General features: G+C 37.0%; 1 protein-coding gene across 1 annotated transcript in view; it reads left to right on the top strand.

Moving 5' to 3' along the window:
- Positions 1-22,113, top strand: part of CNTN1 (contactin 1) — a 178,728-nt gene that overhangs the window by 132,741 nt on the left and 23,874 nt on the right. The window contains exons 16-20 of the mRNA XM_014964133.1: positions 2,887-3,045; positions 5,938-6,087; positions 9,630-9,700; positions 14,497-14,731; positions 18,279-18,382. Coding sequence (XP_014819619.1) covers positions 2,887-3,045; positions 5,938-6,087; positions 9,630-9,700; positions 14,497-14,731; positions 18,279-18,382 — 719 coding nt within the window. The remainder of the gene's footprint in view (positions 1-2,886; positions 3,046-5,937; positions 6,088-9,629; positions 9,701-14,496; positions 14,732-18,278; positions 18,383-22,113) is intronic.

Here is a 22,113-nt window from a genome sequence, read left to right as displayed (position 1 = left end):
GTTGACATAGTGCTTAGAGACATGGTTTAGTGATGGGTTTTTTTATCAGAGTTAGATTGCTGGTTGAACTAGGTGATTTTGCAGGTCCCTTCCAACCCAGACGATTCTATGATTCTATGAAAAGAAGCATGGCCAGCAGATCGAGGGAGGTGATTCTGACCCTCTGCTCTTTTCTTGTGAGACCCCACCTAGAGTACTGTGTTCAGCTCTGGGGCCTCCAACATAAGAAGGACATGGATCTGTTGGAGAGAGTTCAGAGGAGGGCCAAGAAGATGATGAGAGAAATGGAGCACCTCTCCTGTGAAGACATGCTGAGAGAGTTGGGGTTGTTCAGTCTGGAGAAGAGAAGCCTCCAGGGAGACCTTATAGCTGCCTTTTAGTATGTAAAAGAGGCCTACAGGAAAGATGGGGAGTCTTTGTCAGGGAGTCTTTATCAGGGAGTGAAGTGATAGGACAAGGGATAACAGTTTTAAACTTGAAAGGGAGGTCCAACGACAGCTAATTAGTAGATTAGTTTTCAATGCAAAGATTTTAATATTAATATAAGTTGTTTATGAGCAATCCAGTACTTAACTGATGTACGTTTTTCTAAGGATACTAAATGGGAACTATATACTATTCTTAGAAGAAGAAAAAATCAGCAGTTTGATTGTCAAAGTCATACCCTGTAGCCTAATAGATTGTGCAGAGTGGTCACACATATTTCTTAGTAAGAATATGGCATATATATTCTTGAGGAAGCAGTCTAAACCTGAATTCTTTTGGAGTCAGGAATGGAGTTGCCTTCTTGTTAGAAGGATAAATTCTTTGAAACAGAGGAGCAAAAATACATGGTAGTGTATTTGTTTGATTCAGTTAATTTCATTTGGTTCCTTTTGCTCAAATTTATGGAGAAAATAAAAAGCTCAAAAATATGCAGACATATTTGGCACACAGCATGTTTAGATCTCATGTAGAAATCTTGTTCCATTCTTTTTGTTGAGTTGGCTTTGTTTTTGTTTTCTGTGGATTCTTTGTAAATACTGCAGAGAAACGTACCCTGTTATTTATTGTTGGCTTTTTTTAATACGCTCTGGGATGTGTTCAATCAGATTGTTGGATAATTACCTGAATTTTCTTGGCATATTATTATCTCTGAATGTGGAATCAAAAAATACTTCAGCATAGTTCTAATGCATTGTCTCTGTTTTTAAACAATAATTAATATATATTACATAACTGTGTATCATATAAAACAGAAGCATAATAACGAACTGGAACAGTCAATATGAAAAGAATGATCTGAAAATATCTATAGGTCAAGTTTGTAAGTAGGTACTAATTAGCACAGCTTACAGAACATTGTGGTGTCTTTTAGAGGTGAAGATTCCTACCTCACGTACGTTTGCACCTGCGTCACTCTATTTTTAGCTTTCTAGTCTATGAAAAACTCAGCTGTGCCTGTTGATCTGCACATTTCAGCCTCTCGACTGGGGATCAAGGCACAGCACAGCAACAATAAAAAAGTTACCCACACAAAGTAGAGGTGTGGGAGTAGTAGTAACTAGGAGAAAATTTTTAACATTTAAAAAATGCATTTAGGAAAATGCAAGCATTCACTCCAGCAGCTTTTGTCTTTTATGACTGTTCAGAAATAAACCAGATGCAGTTTTGTGAAGAGATATAATATCATTTATTAGGTTTAGTGATACACTTGATGAAAACAGGCAAGTTTGGGGAACAGAGGCCTATCTCTTCAGATATGAAGTACAATTAACAAACTTAAAGCTAGATATGGATTGACAATAATTGCTGTTATTTTAAAATAGCTATTTTAAGTAGTTGGATTGAGATGGAACTATGAACTAGTTTAGGACAAGCAACTGCTACCTGTAAAGATTTATCTGGGTGTTAGGAGCATTGTAATGTGCCATCAAGCCAAGACCTGTATTTATTTCATAACTTTTTATCTTCACTAGAGCTATGAATTTTGAAATTAATCTTTGCAAGTATCTGCCTTTCGAAGAAAAAGAAAATGCTTTTTAGAAATTATTTTATAGGTACTTTCTGATGATCAAGACTGAAAGGGCAGATGTAGAATGGCTGTTTTGGGAAAGGTGTTTACCATTTGATAGCTTAGTGCTTCTGTTCCTTCATGGTGGTCTTTTGTGGTGCACAGAGGTTGTTCGATTTCTCCCATGTAGTTCGTAAGACTGCTTTAGTTCAGTGGGCGTGGTGGATTCCATGTTTTGGCATGGATTTTTGAAGTTGTTGTGGGAAGGCTTTTGTTGAACTGTAGAGAGACATTGCCTAGGTCTGCTTTCACTCAAGTTATATTAATCTGTAGGAAGTCTGAATCTGATGTTGGGTTTACCACATTGGGGTAGTATGAAGGCCAAGAGAAATGTGAATGGGTCTATAGATATGTCTTTCAATGTGTGATTTTTCTCCATTATAAATTACAAGATTTTCTATATAAATTGCCATCAGAGCCTAATGGCACAGACAGAAGTGTAGGTTACAGGAGGGCCATCAATAATGTCATCATTAGGTGGAATTTGGGAAGGAAGATTTTGTGTATTTTTTCTGACGCTGAATTCAGGGTTGTTTGAAAAAAGAGTAGTAGCAGGCTCAAATTATCATTTTTTCACGTAAGAAAATGGTACTACCTAGGCCAGAGTCATGGGAGTTTTATTTGGTGGTTCTTGCATCCAAGAGCACTTACCCTCTGTAAGTGTTAAACTTACAGTAGAGTATTAAAACATATATATACATTTTTAATCTGTTCTTAAGTAGAAAATGAGACTTGAAAGCCTTGTATCTGATAAATACTAATAGGAAAGTGAGTGAACTTTCATTTTCAGAATATTGAATTTGTGGATTGAACTACCAATTTTTTTTTCTCAGGTCCTCCAGGCCCTCCTGGAGGTATAAGAGTAGAAGACATTAGAGACACTGCTGTAGCTCTTACCTGGAGTCGTGGAACAGACAATCATAGCCCTATTTCCAAATACACTATCCAGTCAAAAACCTTTCTGTCCGAAGAGTGGAAAGATGCCAAAACAGGTAAGAGTAATGCCAGAAATTTAAAATCAATAGGTTTCATAGACTTTAAAATCAATAGACTTTAAAATCAATAGACTTTAAAATAGACTTTAAAATCAATAGGTTTTAAAGTGTTTGATTGTTAGAAAGCTTGGCTAATCAGAAAATAGTCCCAATAAAAGGGAACGAGGGACGCTAATAATGTCTGCTGCAGGGTTTGGGAGCAGGTACCATCCCTTCAGTGTTTTCTCACTGGAGGGGTTGAAATTAATATCTAGAAATACAGAAAAGAACAGGCCAGACTTTTTACCTGTTTTTTGCCCCTCTTCTTGTTGCTTGAAACATTCTGCATCAACTACTAGAATCTAAAGATTTATTTACACGTCAATTTGGATGACAAACGGGTGTCTTCATTTTTGTATTTGTTATGCAGAAGGTTGGCTAAAATTGTCTGCTTTTTCCTGGGAACACATTTAAGTTCCAGTTACCTCATAACTGTCACCCCTAGAGAAAACATAGCTAAGATTAGCCTTCTAACCACTGGATGTCATCAGTATGCCACATAATTGCAGTGGAGGAGGCACCTACCTGAATGCAGGCATACTAATGTATATTTTTTTGCAAGATTTAACATAAATGCATAGATTATGAAAATCCCTTCCTATCTCTTATATCTTACTTTAGTAGTTTCTGTAGAATAGATTTCATTGAACTTTTAAAAAATAATTAATGTAGAAATTCGATCTGTTCAAGTAACTGATGATTTACTTCAGTAACAACATACACAGGAGGGGGGATGCTTTTAGGCTACCCTCCACTTTTTTCAGAATAAGTTATATTTTATTTCCTGATTTTTTTTTTAATTTAAAAAAAAAAGAAATTGGGAAGAAACAAGGTATTAGGAAAATACAAGAAGAATTTATAAGCAGGGGATGGCAGCTCTGATACTTCCTTTGTGCTGCATGTTACTGGAACTAGAAACATGTAGGAGATTACAAGGGTTGGATTCAGGTCTTTGCTCTGTCTTGTTCAGAGCAAACGCATGAATCCACCTCTCACTTCTCAGGAAGATGCCCTGTTTGCAGTTTTATAGGTATGATGGGATGCGCTTCTCTGCACATCTGAAGTTGTTCTGCTTCACAGAATTAATTAGATAGTCATTGAGACATGAGACTTTGAGTACTACCTGTAGCATCTTAAGTGGGATTCACATCTTGAGTGGGACAGGGAGGGATCTAGATTGTTGAATTCCTTTTTTAGGAAGCTAGCAGGAAAGATACAAATTACTCATTTCTGAAAAGTTGAAATTAACTGTTACGGTGTTTTCAAAATCACTGCTTTTTCATTTGAACCACACTGAGTAATTTTGATTAATAGATTATTCCCTCAAAAAGCGGTAAAATCACCATAGTAACCATCTCTGGCACCACTGAAAGCTTTTGCTTAATTTCTGGGCTGCTCCCAGTTTGGCTCGGTGTTCACTTTCCTATGAAGGAAGCATGATGAACAGTCCAACCTGATCTCTCATCAGTGTTAAGGCTATCATTTGATGCTGCTAATTTTCAGTGTGTGGACCAAAAAAAAAAAATACTTTAGCATTGTGCTTTGGAAATTTTGTCGTTATTATTGTTACTGCCATTGTTCCCAAACCAAATCATTCATCTCAGGTTGCATAATATCAAGTATGTTTTATGAAAGAAGTGTATTCTATTTCACAGTATGAAAATATGTATGAATGGGTTATATAGTAAGTTGTTTACATTTATGTTGCTCTTTCCAATTAAGGGGATGAGATTTATTGTGTTGACTACTTATAGTTATTCTGGGAATTTTTGGCACAGTAAGATTAAATGAAGAGATTGAAAGTAGCCAAGGCAAAGGAATCCCTGATTTATGTCATGGCTTGGATGCTATAGAAGGTTTGCAATGGCTGTATTGACTAGACAGAAAAATAATTTGAGTAACCATGACGGAGGGTGGTGGGGAGGTGGAAAGAAACTGGAAAATGTTTTTCTTTCTCCTGTAGGGCAGCACTTGAAATATTTAATGATCATTAGGTAGGAGAAAGTTGTGTCACCATCCAGTACTTACACTGCTGTGCCTGGGTTTTTTTCAGCCATTGTGTTTGTGTTTTAATTCCAAATCAGCTGCATTGCCAGTGCAGAATATCTCGTTTCTCATCTCCCTCTGAACCCAAGACTCTAATTTGACAAACAACTCTTGGCTTATGCAATAAATGAAAATCCTCTGTCTTTCTATAACCGCAGACAGCTATAGAAACAACCCCTATTGTCTGTGAATTGCAGACAGAGAGTCATGAGTTACACATTTTATTTATGGCAAAGAAGCTCATCCTTACGACAATAATAAGTCTTTTCACAGGAATTAAAAGAACACTTACCCTTGTTGGATCAGAACTAGATAGCAAGTTGTAACTAATAAGGTGCACCAAAATGAGACAACATTTTATAAACCACTCTTTATCAATTGATCAAACCCTACATTAGCACATGTCTAGCCCTTGTCTATATAATCCATTTTTATTTTACTGGTTTTACATTCCAGATTTCTCATTGCATTTGTCTGTAGGTAAAATTAAATTCTGCAACTACAATATGTAATTAGTAAGGGTAGCTCATAACTACATGTAATTCTTTTGCTAGTTCACACCCAGTTATAACTTACAAGTCTATAAGGGTTTATCCAAGATAGTGACATAGTTTCCACGTTCCCAGTCATTGCCGTAAGTAGTCCTTGCAAAATGTGGTGTCCTTTATGTACAACATAAAGTTTCCTCCCGTTGGTTATGTGTGGTTGCAGTACAGTGGTAGATTTTCCGAAATCAGCCACATTGTTGGCTAACCTCATTGTAAAAATGCTGGTTTCAAAAGCAATTTCTTATTTTTTTTTTAGATCCATCAGATATTGAAGGAAATATGGAATCTGCTACAGTGATTGATTTAATCCCATGGATGGAATATGAGTTCCGGATAATAGCAACAAACACTTTGGGGACAGGAGAACCTAGTATGCCGTCGCAAAGAATTAGAACTGAAGGAGCTCGTACGTAAACAGAAAACGTCAAGTTTTTTTAATGTGTTTCTTAATTTTCACATTTTTATTAATACGTTTTTTAATTTTGGAGTTTTATTTAAAAAAATCACCTTATAAGAATGCAAGTCCAGAGAATATATTTTCATACATCCACTGCTATAGATTTTGGTAAGGAAATAGCAGACTGTCCAGATGTGATGGCATCAAAGCAGATAGGAAAGAAACATGATACTAAGGGCAAATTTGCCTCCATTGCTGGAACAGAATCATACTGTATCTCTCAGAGATTCCCCCACTGTATCTTGTCAGCTAGATCCTGTGTATATGAAAATATGCACGTGCTTGGGACCAGGGTACAGGACATGGGAAAAAAAAAATGCATGTTTTTAACAAGAAAAATGCCCCTTTGCCGTTTGGTTTGTATTCTAACTAGAGAATACATGACACGATGTGTGTTATACTGGATAATGCCATTTTTCTGTGATTGAAGGGTTGGTTCTGTGCTTTCTTATTCCATGTCAAAGATGTGACATTATCCAACACAACATACGCCCTTATCAGTCTAATTGCTAATTGTCAGTATTAAAATCTCAGAGCATATTTAAGGATGTCATTTAGGCTCAGGGGCGTCCTTTTAAAAATCAATTCTGCAAAATGAGGAATTAGAAGTTATTATTAAAGATAATACATTCTGGTTTGACTGTACAAAGGAGATAACAGCAGCGCTCTAGGAGGTAATGTATCACTGCAGAAAGGCTACATCCAACAAAGCCTGTATACCAGTATATCCTTCTTAACACATATTAGCACCCATGTGCCACCTAGATATATTTACAATTGTAGTCCTGTAGCTTGAGATTTGAAATTAAAAATGCAAAACCAAAGTGTAAAAATTATTTTTTGCAATTAGACCTGCTAGGTCATTGCTTTGATTAGATAGTATTTTCCAAATAAAAGTATTTGCATTGCAAATTTCAAAACATTTATTAAGAGGGATCCATATTTGGTCCATTAAAAATCTTTTTGCTTAGGGAGAATAGAAATACAGATTGCTTAAATTAATCTGCACAAGGAAGGAAAAGCCACATAACTTTAATGCTAAAGTAAAAGGAAATTACTGCCTATAAAATTGATTATTAGCATCCTATGCTTTATGACTCAACAGCTGTATTTGAAGGCCTGGGAATCCAAATTAGAGATCTACACATGCTGCTTGGAGTGCCTAGTGTACAATAGACATTTTTGAAATGTCAGAAAAGAGACAGAAAGGGAGGGGAAAAATGCCCAGAGTGGTAGTCTCCTGCAGTTTGCAGTGTGCCATGTTCATTGTATTTGTTGCAGCCTCCCAAAAAATGGCATATCCTCCAGTTTTGTAGCAGGATGCAGTGCTTTTGCAAGGGGTAGTCTGTTTAGTCTGTTGTCTGGTTCCTTGCACAGCACCATTGTCATCTCTGGCAGACTGTGAGACATTTTTGGTGAAACAAAGCAAAATGTTAATGTAGACATCAGTCAGCACTTCTTGCCATGCCAAAATAGGGTGTAAATCAGTAACAGTTCGCAGATGAACGTCTGTGCCCAAGTGCTTTTTCTGCCAGGAGCTGGAATTTGTTATGAGCAAGAACAATAGGGGTTGGGTTGCACTGTCAGCTTCCAGGGTACTACAGAACCGGTACTGCGTGTGCATTTTCATGTAAATCTGAAGAAGGTAAATATTTTCTTGCACAAACAACAAACCATATGCACACATTGTAGTTATTTTTAACATTTGTTCTGTGTTAAACTGCAACAAACAGTGCTGGGTCTTTGTTGTACTGAATAGGTGACAAAAAATGTCTGTTAAACTCTATTGTTATCAGTGTCTTTTTCAGTTTCAAGTCTAGATAGATAACAATAGTTTCAGTAACATTTTTATTAGTGTGCTAAGAATATGTGCTGCGATTTTTCTTTTTATTGACATCTTCTTCATCAATAATACATTTCACAGTGATTTCTTGAAACTCAATGGATCAAAGTCTGCTTTTATGTATTTTAGCTTATAGACGTATTAGAGTGATTGTCTAAGTATAGCTCTCTGAATTAGTAACCTAGTCTTAAAGGAGAGAGAAACCTGGGTTTAATGGTTGAGAGAATGAGGGAGATTCTCTTGAAAAGGGTGATATGTAGGACATTAGACAGTCTTTCATCTCTTCTTCAGCAGCCTGTGTATCTTCTTTGACTACTTAAGTATTCTAGCAAACCTCTGCTTGTAGCTTAGCATTAAGTTATACGCTTATAATAGATAGTGTGACTACTGTGTGTTTCAGTAGTAACAAGGTCAAGTAATAGATTCAAGCTTCCTCTTGAATTGTCATGATACACATGTTTAATCTCATTCTTGACTAATTGTTTTCGGGAAGGCCAGAAATAAATAATGCAAACCATGCACTGAATGCTAATTTCAATTTCAAATTTATTGTTACATATTTTTATCCTTCTTGAAAACATTGAAAACATTAAGTCTTCTCTGCTTTGTGTTTCTCCTCAGCTGACCCTCAGAGAAAGCCTCAGCAAACATCTTAAATACATACTTCGAAACTATCCCCTTGCTATCTTGGGGCATTCATGATTACTGGAAAAAATGCCTTATCATATAAGAATTTTTAACACATAGAACATGTTCATATACATAGGGCATGTAGCGAACTGGAGGATATTTGATGCACTGTAGGCAGACCATCTTTTCCTAAGTCTTCAGTGGTACTTTGTGTGTCCTCAGTAGTGAGTGACAGCAAATAAATACACAATCATAGAGGATAGCAGTAGAATCATCACACTTAGTGCAAAGAGTCTTACAGAAATGAGAATACAGTAATGATTTATAATGGAGTCCTTGAGAGTATCCTGCTTTACCACTCTCACACTCAGCACACTCAGCTGATAGATTAACAGATTTTATTTTGTTACAGAGAATATCAGTGTGAAATGCAATTAGTAAATTACTAAGTGCTATGCCAGCTGCGCTTCTAAACATCTGCCCGTTCCGAGCATGCCAATCAAGAAGACATGTGCCTCTAATCTATAATAGGATTAGGATGCCAGTGCTTCAAAGATATATCCATGGGTTTAACATTATACATTGTGAGTAAATCCATTGAAGTAGGTGGAACTAAGCACAGTCTGTTAAGGTAAATTCATGTGCAAGTCCTGAGTGCTTGGGACCTTGACATACCAAGGTCTGAGGAAGCACAAGAGCAATACACGGTAGTTCTCTAAAGACATATGAGGAGTGTTCCATTTCTGAATACTCCATTAAATATTTGTAGAGAATATGGTTAAAAAGAGGAATGATTGATTTCTAGCTATGGTTAGAACTGGCATGTTTCCTGCAGCAGTAGCTATACATTAGTCTTGGCAAGACCACAGACTCTCACAGCTATTACAGACTATCATTATTATAATTGTGTGTGCCATGTGTGCTCATTGGCCCTGCCGGTAAAAAGAAAAGTAAATAGTGATATTTTTACTGACTGCATACCTTGTAGTCATTTTTCTTGTCTCTTCTATTTTTCTAGCTCCTAATGTGGCTCCTTCAGATGTTGGAGGAGGGGGTGGAAGCAATCGAGAGCTGACAATAACATGGATGGTAGGTATTGCACTGAGATGCCATGAAACCTATGCTTCCTTGTGGCTGATCTTCCTCCTCCTGAAACTCATGTCAATCCAGTTTGTCACTGGCTCCTGTGAGAGCAGGATCTGTACACAGTATATAGGTTTTCAGTCTTTTATCATAAAAATACATAAAAAGGAATTAGGACAATGATACTTCAGATGTTAGGTAACATTATTTTGTGTTACAAGTCACACTCGGGTAAAATAAAACTTATAAAATGTCAATATACAAGAATTTCCTTAAAAATCCAATTAATAATTAAGACAGGTTAGTTTATAGATTGGGGATAGAGATAAAATGTTAATCACAAAAATAATGGAATGAAAAGTTAATTACAATATTACCAAGAAAGCTTTTCAGTAAGCAAAGTCTTCTGAAAATTTTGTCTCTCTCATTTACCTTAGGTATTCAGTCCATGATACTTTGTCTTTAAAAAGTCTTGTATATGTATATATATAAATGCTGTCTTCATTCAGGTATTGAAGCAACGGTTTTTTAAATTTACCTATACTGTGGGTAAAAAAATGCTTATGAAAACAGGGAAGAAGGGAAAAGGAACAAGAAGATAGGAGGAAAGAAAAACCCAGAACAAGAGAGAATAAGAATTTATAAGCAAAGTTGTTTTATAGGCAAAAGTTGCATGGAAGAGAGAATTGAAGTCTTCTGAAGGGTATTTCAGAAAGCTAGGTGGGAGAAATAAAGCAAAAAAAAAAGCCTGTCTGATTCTTGTCAGAGCCTATCAGTAACCAGCAAAAACAGAGTTACAGAAGCATTACGTCTGGCAAAGAAAGATGATTAAATGTTATGCTTGAAAAGATCACCTAGTTTATCTTGCTATTGACCTCTCTGTTCACCTTCATAAGGCTATGAGGCACATGAGACACATTACACCACTTGTGTCTTTTGGGGAATAATTTGTTTCATATGTAGCAGCTTATTTACCTCTATGAGGAATGCTTTTTCTTGTGGGATTTAATATAAAGTTGACATAATTCCAACAGCAACTTTGTCATTGCTGTATAAGGACCCTCCTTATAAATGCACAAATTTTGATCCGTATGCACATTTCCAAATTTTGGTACTTCAGGTTGATCATACCTATTTGAAAAAATTCTTAAGTATGCCACAAAAATAGTCAGCCAGATGTTTGGGCTAACAGATTTGGGGTTTCCTGTTTTATTTTGATTTTAGTTCACTTCAAAATATTTACTGAGTCTTTCTACATATTTTAGCAGTGAATTTATCTAAAGAAAAAATTCCTAGGTTTATGAAAAGATAAGATCCATACTTCTGTTAAAATATATTGAAAGGTTATTTCTTGGTTCCAGTAACAATAGGTTAGGAAGTAGATGTATCCTGGTTGCTTTGATTCTGATCTTTATTTATCTTTGAAGAGCAAAAGTCAAATAAGAACACATGCAATGAACAGTTGCACAAGACGTAGATTATTTTATGTCTTCACAAGTGCTGTCTTATAAAAACTTTAATGAACTACAGAGCTACTTCTTGCATTGCATGTAAAGACCCATACTCATGGCATTTTCAATACAGTTAAAACTCGGCTGTGACCAAACTAAAAAAAAGAAAATTATAACCAGGAGAATAATGACTAATGCAAGATCTGAAGTGCAGGATCATTTCAGACTTTTCTGTACACCCAAGTAGATTTGTATTCCAGTTAGTGTCATGCTTTTTACATCTTTTCTGTAACAAGTAGCTCGTTTAGTCAGACAAATTAAGCATGGCTTCAAATATTTACTCCCTAAGAATCTTTCCTAGTATGTCTAGCAAGTGTTTTTGAATAGAGACATTAAATATACGGAGCCTGTCTGACAGACAACAATATATCTATCTGTAAGGCTAAGATAAAGGTGTATATTGATTCGCCCAAATGTGCTGGCATTTGCATATAGTACTCAAAATAGGCCTTAATTAAGAAGAGAAGATCAAAATGTATGGCAGGCTCACATGTTGCTGCCAACCCCCTTTCAGCTTTTGCTATGATTCATAAGCCCAGGTTGGATGAGACAGCCAGAGATGCAATCAAAGCTCTTCTGAGTCTTGTTTTGAAAGAAGAACTGAGAAAGAGAGCTAGGAGTGGCATGCCCATGCTTCCCTATTTTCCCTGTTTGTCTTTCCCTCTTCTTTTTTTGTTTTTCAAAGTTTTTAGTGGATGCTACAACCTATTCAGCTAGTTAAACCTACTTATTATGTGCAGCCATTGGAGGGAAAGCTATGCTTAAGATTTTGTTTAAGACCTACCAGAATATAATGTTTAAGTGCCAGTCCTGGTTTTCTCAAGTTTACTCTGGCTGAAAATCCTTCTGAGACTAGGGCTGCATACAAGCTGCTTACTTCGGCGTATGAGACAGGATTCTGGTTTATTTTAAGCAGCTACATAAAATGACAAATTCGGAAGATGAGCTATTGAAGGTGATCCAGTCCATGAAATCTTCTGCTCTTTGAATTGCAAGGATGCCTGTGAATCTACACTTAGGTACATGAAGGTACATTAGCTGTTCTTAGAAACCAGCTATCCAGTTTTCATCTGATGTCCAGTCAGACCTGAGGTAGAAAACAAGCTAAGATATGAGTTGTACCTCATCCAATAGATACACTCAGAATATGCCTGACACGTGAAAAATTAAGCACATAAAATAGGTTATCTAGTTGGGGTTTTTTCCATAGCTGATTTGTAGTTAAAGAGTTCACCTGGTGGCTTGTGATTAGCATCACAACTAGAAACCAGCTTGGTTTGTGCATGAGGGGTTTCTTGAATTTTATCTGTTGGTAGCCATCTTAATTACCAATTTTACTTAAGTCATTCATGTGTTCTCAGAAGTCATGTTGTAGGTTAGATGGGTATCTTTCCACTGTCTAAAGTTCCGTTATAATTCTGTTTTGCCATACATCAGCATTTCACCTGTGTTCCTTGGAAAAGCCAAAGAAGTTATGTATGTAGAGGCCTGCAGTCAGCTGCATCAGTCAGTTGTCTCTGCAACATGGAGCCATGGTTAGAGTACCCACCCAGGAAGCAAGAGGCACTGGGTCCAAAAGATTGTAAATATTCTAGAAGGATGCTAGAGGGATGCCCTAATCCTAGTCATGGGGTACTGAGGCCACTTTCCAGTTTTTGATTGAACTGAGCCACTGTTCTGCTAGAGATACAGTTAAGTATGGGGAAAAAAGAACAGAGAAAATGGGATGCAATGGGATTTGATAGCTGGCACACCTGGGGTAGGGGTCCATTAACCTTAAGCTGAGTAAAGTCAGAAGTCCCAACCTTTGGTCTGATTCTGTACATTTCTCTTAGAAGCTTTGTCAGGAAGAAAAGAAGCTCCATCATTGGTCATATGTCCTTATTAGACATTTTTCAAATTTTGAGTTCCAACATCTGTGTTTGCCTTAATTTTTTTCTTGTTATATTATGTATACTAGTCTTCTAATCCATGTGTTATGTTTCTGAAGTCAAAATGTAAATGTTTCTAGTGTTCCAAAAACTTGATGAGTTTTCACGAGAATTTTCTTTCTTAGAGAAGCTTTGGAGTTCCATTCCAGCTTCAAAGAAATATGAACATCAGAATTTGTGAGCTAGGGTTCTTTTGGGTTTTTTTGGCTTGTTCCACTGTTAACATCTAAGTTTCATAAATCCTTGGTCGTACTATCTCCACACATGTTGGCTGAAGTACTACAGTGGTGGGCAAACACCTGAGGAGAATAATTACTCTCTGTGGTACTGCTCCAAGACCTTTGCCTCAGGATAATCTATTTCATCTCTGTGAGGTTTACAGTATGGGAAAAGGTGATGCAGGAAATTTATTTTGAAAAGATGCTTCTGGTCAGCCTCCAGATGCACTGATGAATGACATGATTTTGGCCTACCAGGTGCACTGTCTAATAGTTGTGGTACAGACTCCATGGACTGAGGAGGGATCACTGAATGTAGAGCTTTGGTAAATGAAGCAAAAATCATTATAGCAGATGTGTTTCCGTAATTTTATATTTTCCAGTATTCCTGGTTATAGAAATCAGCTATAGTTTTAAGAAATATTTTGGTTAGGTACCTTTAATGCTCAGACTGAAAATGAGAGTAATTTCACTTAAACTTTTACCAGTTAGAATCTAGGTAGATAATCTAAACCAGTAACTGAACCCCCTCCATCATCGGTGAAAAGTGGCAGGATGAGTCGTTCTTTGAATGGGTCCATCTCTATTCATCAGTGGTGCAAGTTGCCTAGGTGACCAAGTTTAGGTAAATTAATATAATTTAGGCCAGCCACATACATTTTCTCTTCTCTCTCTGTGTTTTACAAGAATATCTATCTCCACACGTGCACGTAGATCTGTATACTTGCATAGTGTGTCTGTGTTACATATCCACTATTACTTATTCCTTACGAAAGCCTTTTTTGCTGGCTACAGCTGACAGCAGTTTTAGAACACAGTCATTCTTGGTTTTTTTTCTGTAGGAGATAACATGAAGTGTCTTGCACTGAGTTTGGATGAGGAACAAGGTGTTAAAATGTTTTAGTAGCAGACATGCTACTACTGCAGATTTGCATAATGAAGATGAGGTATTTTTAAAGGAAGATGGTGTATTTTTAAAGGAGGTGGGAGCAAACCATAGAAGGAACCCAGGAGAAAATGGAACTTTAGTTCAATGTTTTTACAATGCATGTATCAATGCTTTCTCTATTCTTTATACTTAATTAGAGATCCATTCGTTTAGTTGGCTACAAAAACTAATGTTTAATCTTTTGCCTCTTTAGCCTTTGTCAAGAGAATACCACTATGGCAATAACTTTGGCTATATAGTGGCTTTCAAGCCATTTGGTGAGAAAGAATGGAGAAGAGTTACAGTTACTAATCCTGAAATTGGCCGGTACGTCCACAAGGATGAATCAATGCCGCCTTCAACCCAGTACCAAGTAAAAGTGAAAGCTTTTAACAATAAAGGGGATGGACCATTCAGTCTCACTGCTGTCATTTATTCAGCACAAGACGGTGAGTAAAGTTTTCCAGGTAAGTTTTACACAGAGGGCCCAGATGAGTGCTACCAAATCGTTAAAGAGAAGCTGGCCCTACACACTGATTGATATAGCAACAAGCACCTTCAGCCAGGAGGGTGTACGTTGCGCACACAGAACGCTTGCAGTTTTCTCAAGGAACAATTTCAGACTCTATTATTTTCAATGTGATGCAGAGCACTTGGCTGTAGTTGATGTCTGAATGAGCAACACACAGAAGAATTCAAGATTTTTCACACAGCTTGTTAAAGATTTAAGAATTTAAGAAAAAAATTAGTTCTGGTCTTCATATTTTTTACCTAAAATATCGTTATCCAGCAATGTCTCTTCTTGACATATGTATGTTGGGTTTTTTTTCCTAACAGACCACACCAAAGCCTGTTATTCAAGCAGATCAGTATCAGAATTTAGCCCAAAACTTGTAAAGGAGTAGTAGTTCAGTTGTATCTATTTATATTATATTTCAAGCATTTTAGATACTAATATAAATTATCCCTGCCACATTCATTATCCTAGTTTCGATGTTAGAGCTATCAACTGAATATTTTAATGAAAACCTCCTTGACATTTGATGAAAATCTTTTTCTTAATTCTACTGGAATTATTTCACATGCTGTGATCCTTAGCATTCAAGTTTAAATGACATTTCCAAATTTAGCAGGAGAGAGAAAGCACTAGAAGAAGGTTTACCTTAAATCAGAAGAAATATATACAGCAACCTAATTGCAACATGATCACTCAAGTCTGTTTTAAAAAAAATACAGTTTATTAATTTCTGCCAAAAAGCCAAAGAGTCATTGCTCATATTTTTCTCTCCATGGAGCAGAATCTCCTTCACAAAGTCAACAGATCCAGACCAAAGAGCCAAGGGGAGGGATATGATAACAAGGCCACATTCTCACACTTCCGACTCTGTGTACTTTATGGGAGATTTATGTTCATGATTCCCATTAACACTAATGGGAACTTTGCACACAAGTTGCCCACACACAGAGAGGAGATAAAATAGTCCTTTTGTTTCTTATGATAATTCAGGATTCAAGCTAGCAGCACTTAGCTATCTTAAGAGGTTAATAGCAATCCTTTTTCTCAGAACAGCGTATACCTTAGGATATCATCTTCCACAGCTGCTATAGCAACAGAACGGTTGTTTTTGCAATTGTGTAAATGAGTTAGTAAATAGCTATGGTGTAATAAAAGCCGTATCTGCCAAATAACATTTTGGTATCCATCCTTTCTCAGAGACATTATCAACAGCTGACTGATAAGCTCCCATGTATTTATATGATGATTATACTAACCATGTGAGGGATGGCAGTGTGTTTGTATAGCTCTCTAAGTTCAGAGACATGGCAGACCCTAGTAGCTCCAAAAGACAGAAGAAAAGCAAAGGTGCAGTAATGCCAGCTTCCAGATAAAGAAGTCACTTCAGTGGCTGCTGATGTTCTACCATATACTTTAGCAAGGTCTAAACACTTGATAGAAACACTTGTGGTTAAATGATGCCAGATTCAGGCAGCAAAAGGCATAGAAGCTCAGTGAACCTACATCTTTTCTTTGATTTCAAGCACAAGAGTCATCAAAGCAATCAGATTCATGGTGTTCCAAACCTTACCAGTAGCAGTCACAGCTCCTGTGCAGAGATATGATCCTGTCTACTGACCATATCAAATGCAGGAACAGCATGGCAGGTTAGAAGGAATTTTTCCAATAGATGTAAAGAAAGTTATTCCAAAGAATGTTCTGCAGTTTTCTGCTGGCATCAGAATTTGCACAAAGTCACCTCAGTACCTTGTAACTTGCTTACTGGCTCCCATCCTTAAATTTGTATAGTTAAGGTCAGAAGACAATTGTGTGACGATCACTGTTTCTTCAGTAAAGAGAACATATTGTGAGGCCCATGTGATTGCTTCCTTTGTTGGTAGAATAACTGAATTAGAAGGCTAGAAAGAAAAAAGCAGCTGATGTCATCTTTCTGGCTCAGGAGAGACTGCAAAATATTTATAGAATATAAATGCCAAAAAGGGATATAAATTATTTGGAGTTCATAGGCAAGCATAAGCAGATGAAATATTGTTTAGAGTATTGTATCAGCAAAATTGCTGGCAGTTGGATCTTTTCAATATGAAACATACAATGGAGGAGAGTCTGACAGTGGTTTGGGAATAGATTAGATGATCACATCTATTCCACCTGTACTTCTATACCTCTGAATCAGCAAGTGGTATTAGAAATATCAGACAGCACAACTTCTCAAAGATATTAGTGAGATTTTAAAGCAATATGGTCATACAATATTCCATATAATATTCCATAGTCTAGTTATAACTGTGGGCATTTTTATTCACTTTAGTGACTGGGGAATTTCTGTGTTCCCATGTGTTTTTAGCCAAGTTCCATATCCGACAACTACTAGTCATACCTGCCATTGCTAGTAGTGAGTAATATTTGCTAGTAATGAGGCACAGGCCTCTTGCTTATCTAAATTCCTGTCATTGTAAAAACAATTTTGCAATAATGTATCATTTTTTAATTACACATTTGCATTATTAACAGTCATTGAAAGACAATTACAAAAGGTAACTTTGCATATAAGATTATTTTGTTACCTAGGATACTTTTCATGAGAGATGTAACTGATTTTTTTCTTAGCTGTGGCTGTTTTGATGCATAGTTGACTGGATGCCCAGTTGGAAGATTAAGTATATGAAAGCTTTCCTCAGCTCGGGCTCCCATGCCTGTCTGTTGCAACTTGTTTCAAAAGATTCACGACAGAGAACTGTTCTTAGTTTGGAAAACTTTATCTTTTATAGACATTGCTAAATTTATACCTTTTTTAATTCTTCACCTCACTTAAAATGCAAGTGACAGTGAAGTTAACAGCCTCTTATAATTAAGCTAGAACTTAATATTCTAAGCCTTGAATAAAAGCATATCACATTATAATGGTCTGTATTCTTCATTGGCTGGTGTCCAAATATAAGAACATGAACAAAATCAACTTTGGGATATATGCCTAATAGAAGGATGCTCTTGGATTATTTCACACCTATGTTCAAATTTGTATGTGTCAGTGGCCAGCTCTGTATCTAATATCTGGTCTCATAAAAACTGTATCATCATGATTAATTGACATATACATGAATATTTGTGTGTAGCTAGCTTAAAAAATCTGATGTACGTAATCTGTGAGCTGCTGTCCAATTTAGTAAAATATCACTGGATGCTTCATTCTATTTATAAAAGTCTGTTTTTAATTTACACAGATTTCAGCATGGAATCTGTTGAAGCATAAAAATACATAGTCTAAGCCAAGTAATAGAATCATTGCTTTGTTTTTATAGAGTCATTTCCCATACAGATCACCATAAAATTTAAAGTTTACTGAAGTCAAAACAGAATAAAAACTAACACACTTGGCCCCCTTATACCAAGAAAATGATACAAAATACTGATGTGAGAGGAGCCTCTGTAAGCCAGTATAACAATGTCATTGGATGTTTAACATGTGTTTCATTTTCCAGCCCCAACTGAAGTACCTACAGATGTGAGCGTAAAAGTTTTGTCATCTTCTGAAATGTCTGTTTCTTGGCACCATGTTACTGATAAATCTGTGGAAGGATATCAGGTGAGTTTAGAGGTGACACTGTCTATCTTCTCATTCATTTTATTTCAGTAGTTAAATGCAAGGATAATTCCTATTCTAGCATTCTGTCTCTCAGCATTCACTTCTCTGTAGGTGTCATTTACTGTATAGATTTCACATCCTGAGAAGCAGATTATTTTTGATGCTATGTACTTCACTACTAAAACATATCAACAAATATATGTGCTCACTCTTCAAGTGAAAAAAGGCATCATTATTTCATAAAAGAATCTTGTCTCTTTATGTTACGTAACTCAATGCCTATCTCTACCTTCTCAAAACATATTGAAATTAAGTTTTGGGAGTAATTGTCAACACAGACGTGAAATTGTAAATAACTCGTGGCCCATTTAAATTATCAGCAGTTATTAATATAACTCAGTCACAAATCCTACAGTAAGTGACAGAGCCAGTGCTATTGTGGAAGACAACAATGTTTTGTTCATGATTTCTATTCTCCACATGAAAAAGAGCTTGAAGGTATGTTCATCTGCTCCAAGACTAAGTGTTACTGCTGGTAAAAATTGGTTTTTACCTTGTACAACAATGACAACAGTCACAGGGTGGAGGGTGCAACCCGGAATGGCCACATGATACTCCAGCAGGGAAGTTCTAACATCATCCATGCAGAGTGGAAGGTGACAAACTCTGCAGCGTACAGCCAGTGTACTTTGGCTGCACACCAAAATAGGGACTGGGGCCTTAGTTTGTTAGTGACTTGCTTTGTGATTTAGGTTGCTGGCTGCTTGGTGGTAGACTCTTGAGTTCCAAAATGAGCGCGTATGAATGTGGAGTAACCTCATAAAATGTATTTTGAGGACTGGAGTAGATGCATAAATGTTCTTTTAATTGGTAGTACTTGTTTCTATATTTCCTAATCTCAATAGGACATCAACAGTAACTTCTAATTTACTAAAGCAGCCCACTGGTCTGGTGTTTCACAGGGATTGTGCAACTAGAACAGAACAGACAAATTCATGGTCGTAGCTGAGAGCTGGGTGGAGTGCCCAGATCTGTCAGCTGGAACCATCCAGCCATGAAGGAGCGTTGCACTCCCGAGCTGGACAGTCAGCACAGGAACCGTGCAGGAAGCCCTGCTCACCCTGAATAACCAGAACAGGCAGGCACACACCGGGGGACTTGTGGAGAGAGCAGGAGAGCGCTGGAGAGCCTGGGATTGCAGTAGCCCTAGAACATGGCAATGGATGTTGAGAGCTGTGGTGGGGATTGGGGTAGGAAGGCTGGAGGGGGCAGGATGAATACAGAAAGAACGTGGTGGGAAAATATTCCCATAGCAACTCACTTCTCGCTGTTTTTTAAAATTTTACTTTATTTTATTTAAAAACCATCTGAATTGCTGTCAGGGGAAATCAGAGAAAGAAGGGAGGGGATTCAGAAGGAAAGAACAGGATGCACAGGACAGTCAGTATTAAAAAGAAAAAAAGAAATGGAAAGAAGTGTGAAGGATCTTTGGACTGAAAAGAGAATAACTGCTGTTCTGAACAAAGGTGGGATACCCTGGGAAGGGACGGAGGGTTCTCTTAGAATATAGAGGTGCTGGCTGTGGTCTTATTTTGACAGCTGGAGTGTAAGTTCATCCACTCATTCCTAGAGAAGCATTATGCTTCCACAAATCCAGTATTAACTGGGTGGCTTGAATATGTAAAGTGAGCAGTGGTATTACAATGAATTTCTTCTTTTTTTCCTCTCTTTTTCTGAAGTAACCTTCTACTTATAAGGACTGTGCTCCCATCTGGCCACACAATAAACAGACTGATAAGCATGAATTACTGCCCCACGAAGCTCAGTAAGGTGTTAATTCTGAGATCTTTTTCTCTAGAGCAATCACCAGCTTTATTCTAGTAGTGGGGAAAGCAGGAAAGGGCAAGCCTGTGCTTCTACCCTGAGGGCGAGAAGAAGATCCTATGCTCCTGAAGATCAGATCTCCCATCAGTCCTGAAGGAGCCATAGGATGGGGCAAAAATGGAGAGAGCTCTTCTGGAAGGCCAAAGCTGTAGATAGCTTTTGTGAAGTTACAGTACAAGTTGTGGGAGAAGAAGCACTCGAACTACATCATAAAATTCCAGTGAATACATCAGGAAGGCTTTGTCTCTATAGGCATCAAGAAATAGTCCAATATTTATTTTTTAATTACTACTCAGCTGTAACACAAATTAGCAAAACCCCTCATTCACCAGAACACCTTCTCAATTTCATTTTGGTCTTTATTATTACCTGAAAATTGCATAATTGACCTTTTAAATGCTAGAGCTTAAGAGGTGGGAGTCCCCTGAGCAAAGTACCTGAAGGTATTTCACCTGTGACACAATGCTTTTCACACCTGGAGGAGTCAGATTTTCTGGACACTAATGCATACTGTCAGGATGACTGCCCTCATGGTGATGAGTGTGAGCTGATACATTTTGCCATTACAGAGGAATATCCTCAGCTCACACTTAAACAAGAGATAAAGTATGAAAACTATCTCCATCCATACAGAGAATTTAAGATTTATGTGTTCTTGCGATAGCCTGCTAAAAAGCCACAGCTCTTCAGTGCATGCAGTGCCAAAGATGCTATCTGTATTTCCTGTTGCTTCTATGCAATACATATATGTTTTTTTTATGAAACAAATTTATCACTACTCACCACCATTGTCTCTTGTTTACTGAAATATGCTATTAGCATTATGTCTTAGTATGAGTAAAGTATCTCTTTTATGTTTCTCCTATGTAAAACTTTCATGAATATGACAGCTGTTGTTTCATGACACAGCAACAACTTCTGGTGTATTTCAGTATATTACAATTTGAATAGAGGAGAGGACCATGAAAGAGAGTGTTTTTCCCTGATTTCAGCATGGAGGGCTGCACTAATTCATGATGGCAAAGACATTCCCTTTCCACAGGTCACTATTGGCTTGTCTCCCACAACAGACTCTAGAGCTGGGGTGAAATTCCCTCCTGTGTCCCCCAGTGATTCATTATCTATGGGTTATCCTACCAAGGTAAATGCAGAGCACCAGGAAAAAGCAGTCTGTCCAGGATTATTGTCCAAGCTCTCTAATAAAAAGACACAGTGGCTACAGAGCAAAGTGAGAAAATGTGACTTCTTGAAGCAATGGGGCATTGAATTCTACATATCACTTCCAGAGGCAGGAGAATGAAAGAAATTTCCAAGTTATTTCAAGAGATTTTTAAAATGTTTAAATAATAAGTGAGAAAAGAAATGTAGGAATAGTGTAAAGAAGACAGTACTGTTTCTTAGCTTTCAAGGCAGTCGTCTAATTTCAAATTTTTTCTTTTCCAAGTGTAGCTACAGTGACCCAAATGATAGATATTACTTTATATTAAATGAGGAGGTAGAGAAGAACATTCTGAGTATGTGACACACAGCCCAAACACTATAGCAGTAGTTAATTCCACAACATTGCAGCCAAGAACAATAATATTTGAGATTTAAATTTATTTTAATTTTTACATTATATTACTTCTGCCTGAAATGTAATATGCTCTCAGTGAAGTAATTTACATTTTCATACATTGTTCTCACTTCTCTTGTTTGATGCTGTATATTACTTGTTATATTATGCCCTTAGCATCAGTGTAGTGCAAATGAACAGTAGGATTGTAGAAAGTTTTGCAAGTCAGAGGCATTCAAAGGCTTCCAGCATATGCTCCATGATTAACAAAATCTTCTCATGAAGTGTGTTT

Source organism: Calidris pugnax, unplaced genomic scaffold (genome assembly GCF_001431845.1).
Source record: "Calidris pugnax isolate Ruff unplaced genomic scaffold, ASM143184v1 scaffold44, whole genome shotgun sequence".
NCBI classification, from domain to species: Eukaryota; Metazoa; Chordata; class Aves; order Charadriiformes; family Scolopacidae; genus Calidris; species Calidris pugnax.
Note: the sequence above shows the minus strand (reverse complement) of the source record. Positions and strands in the feature narration are given on the sequence as shown.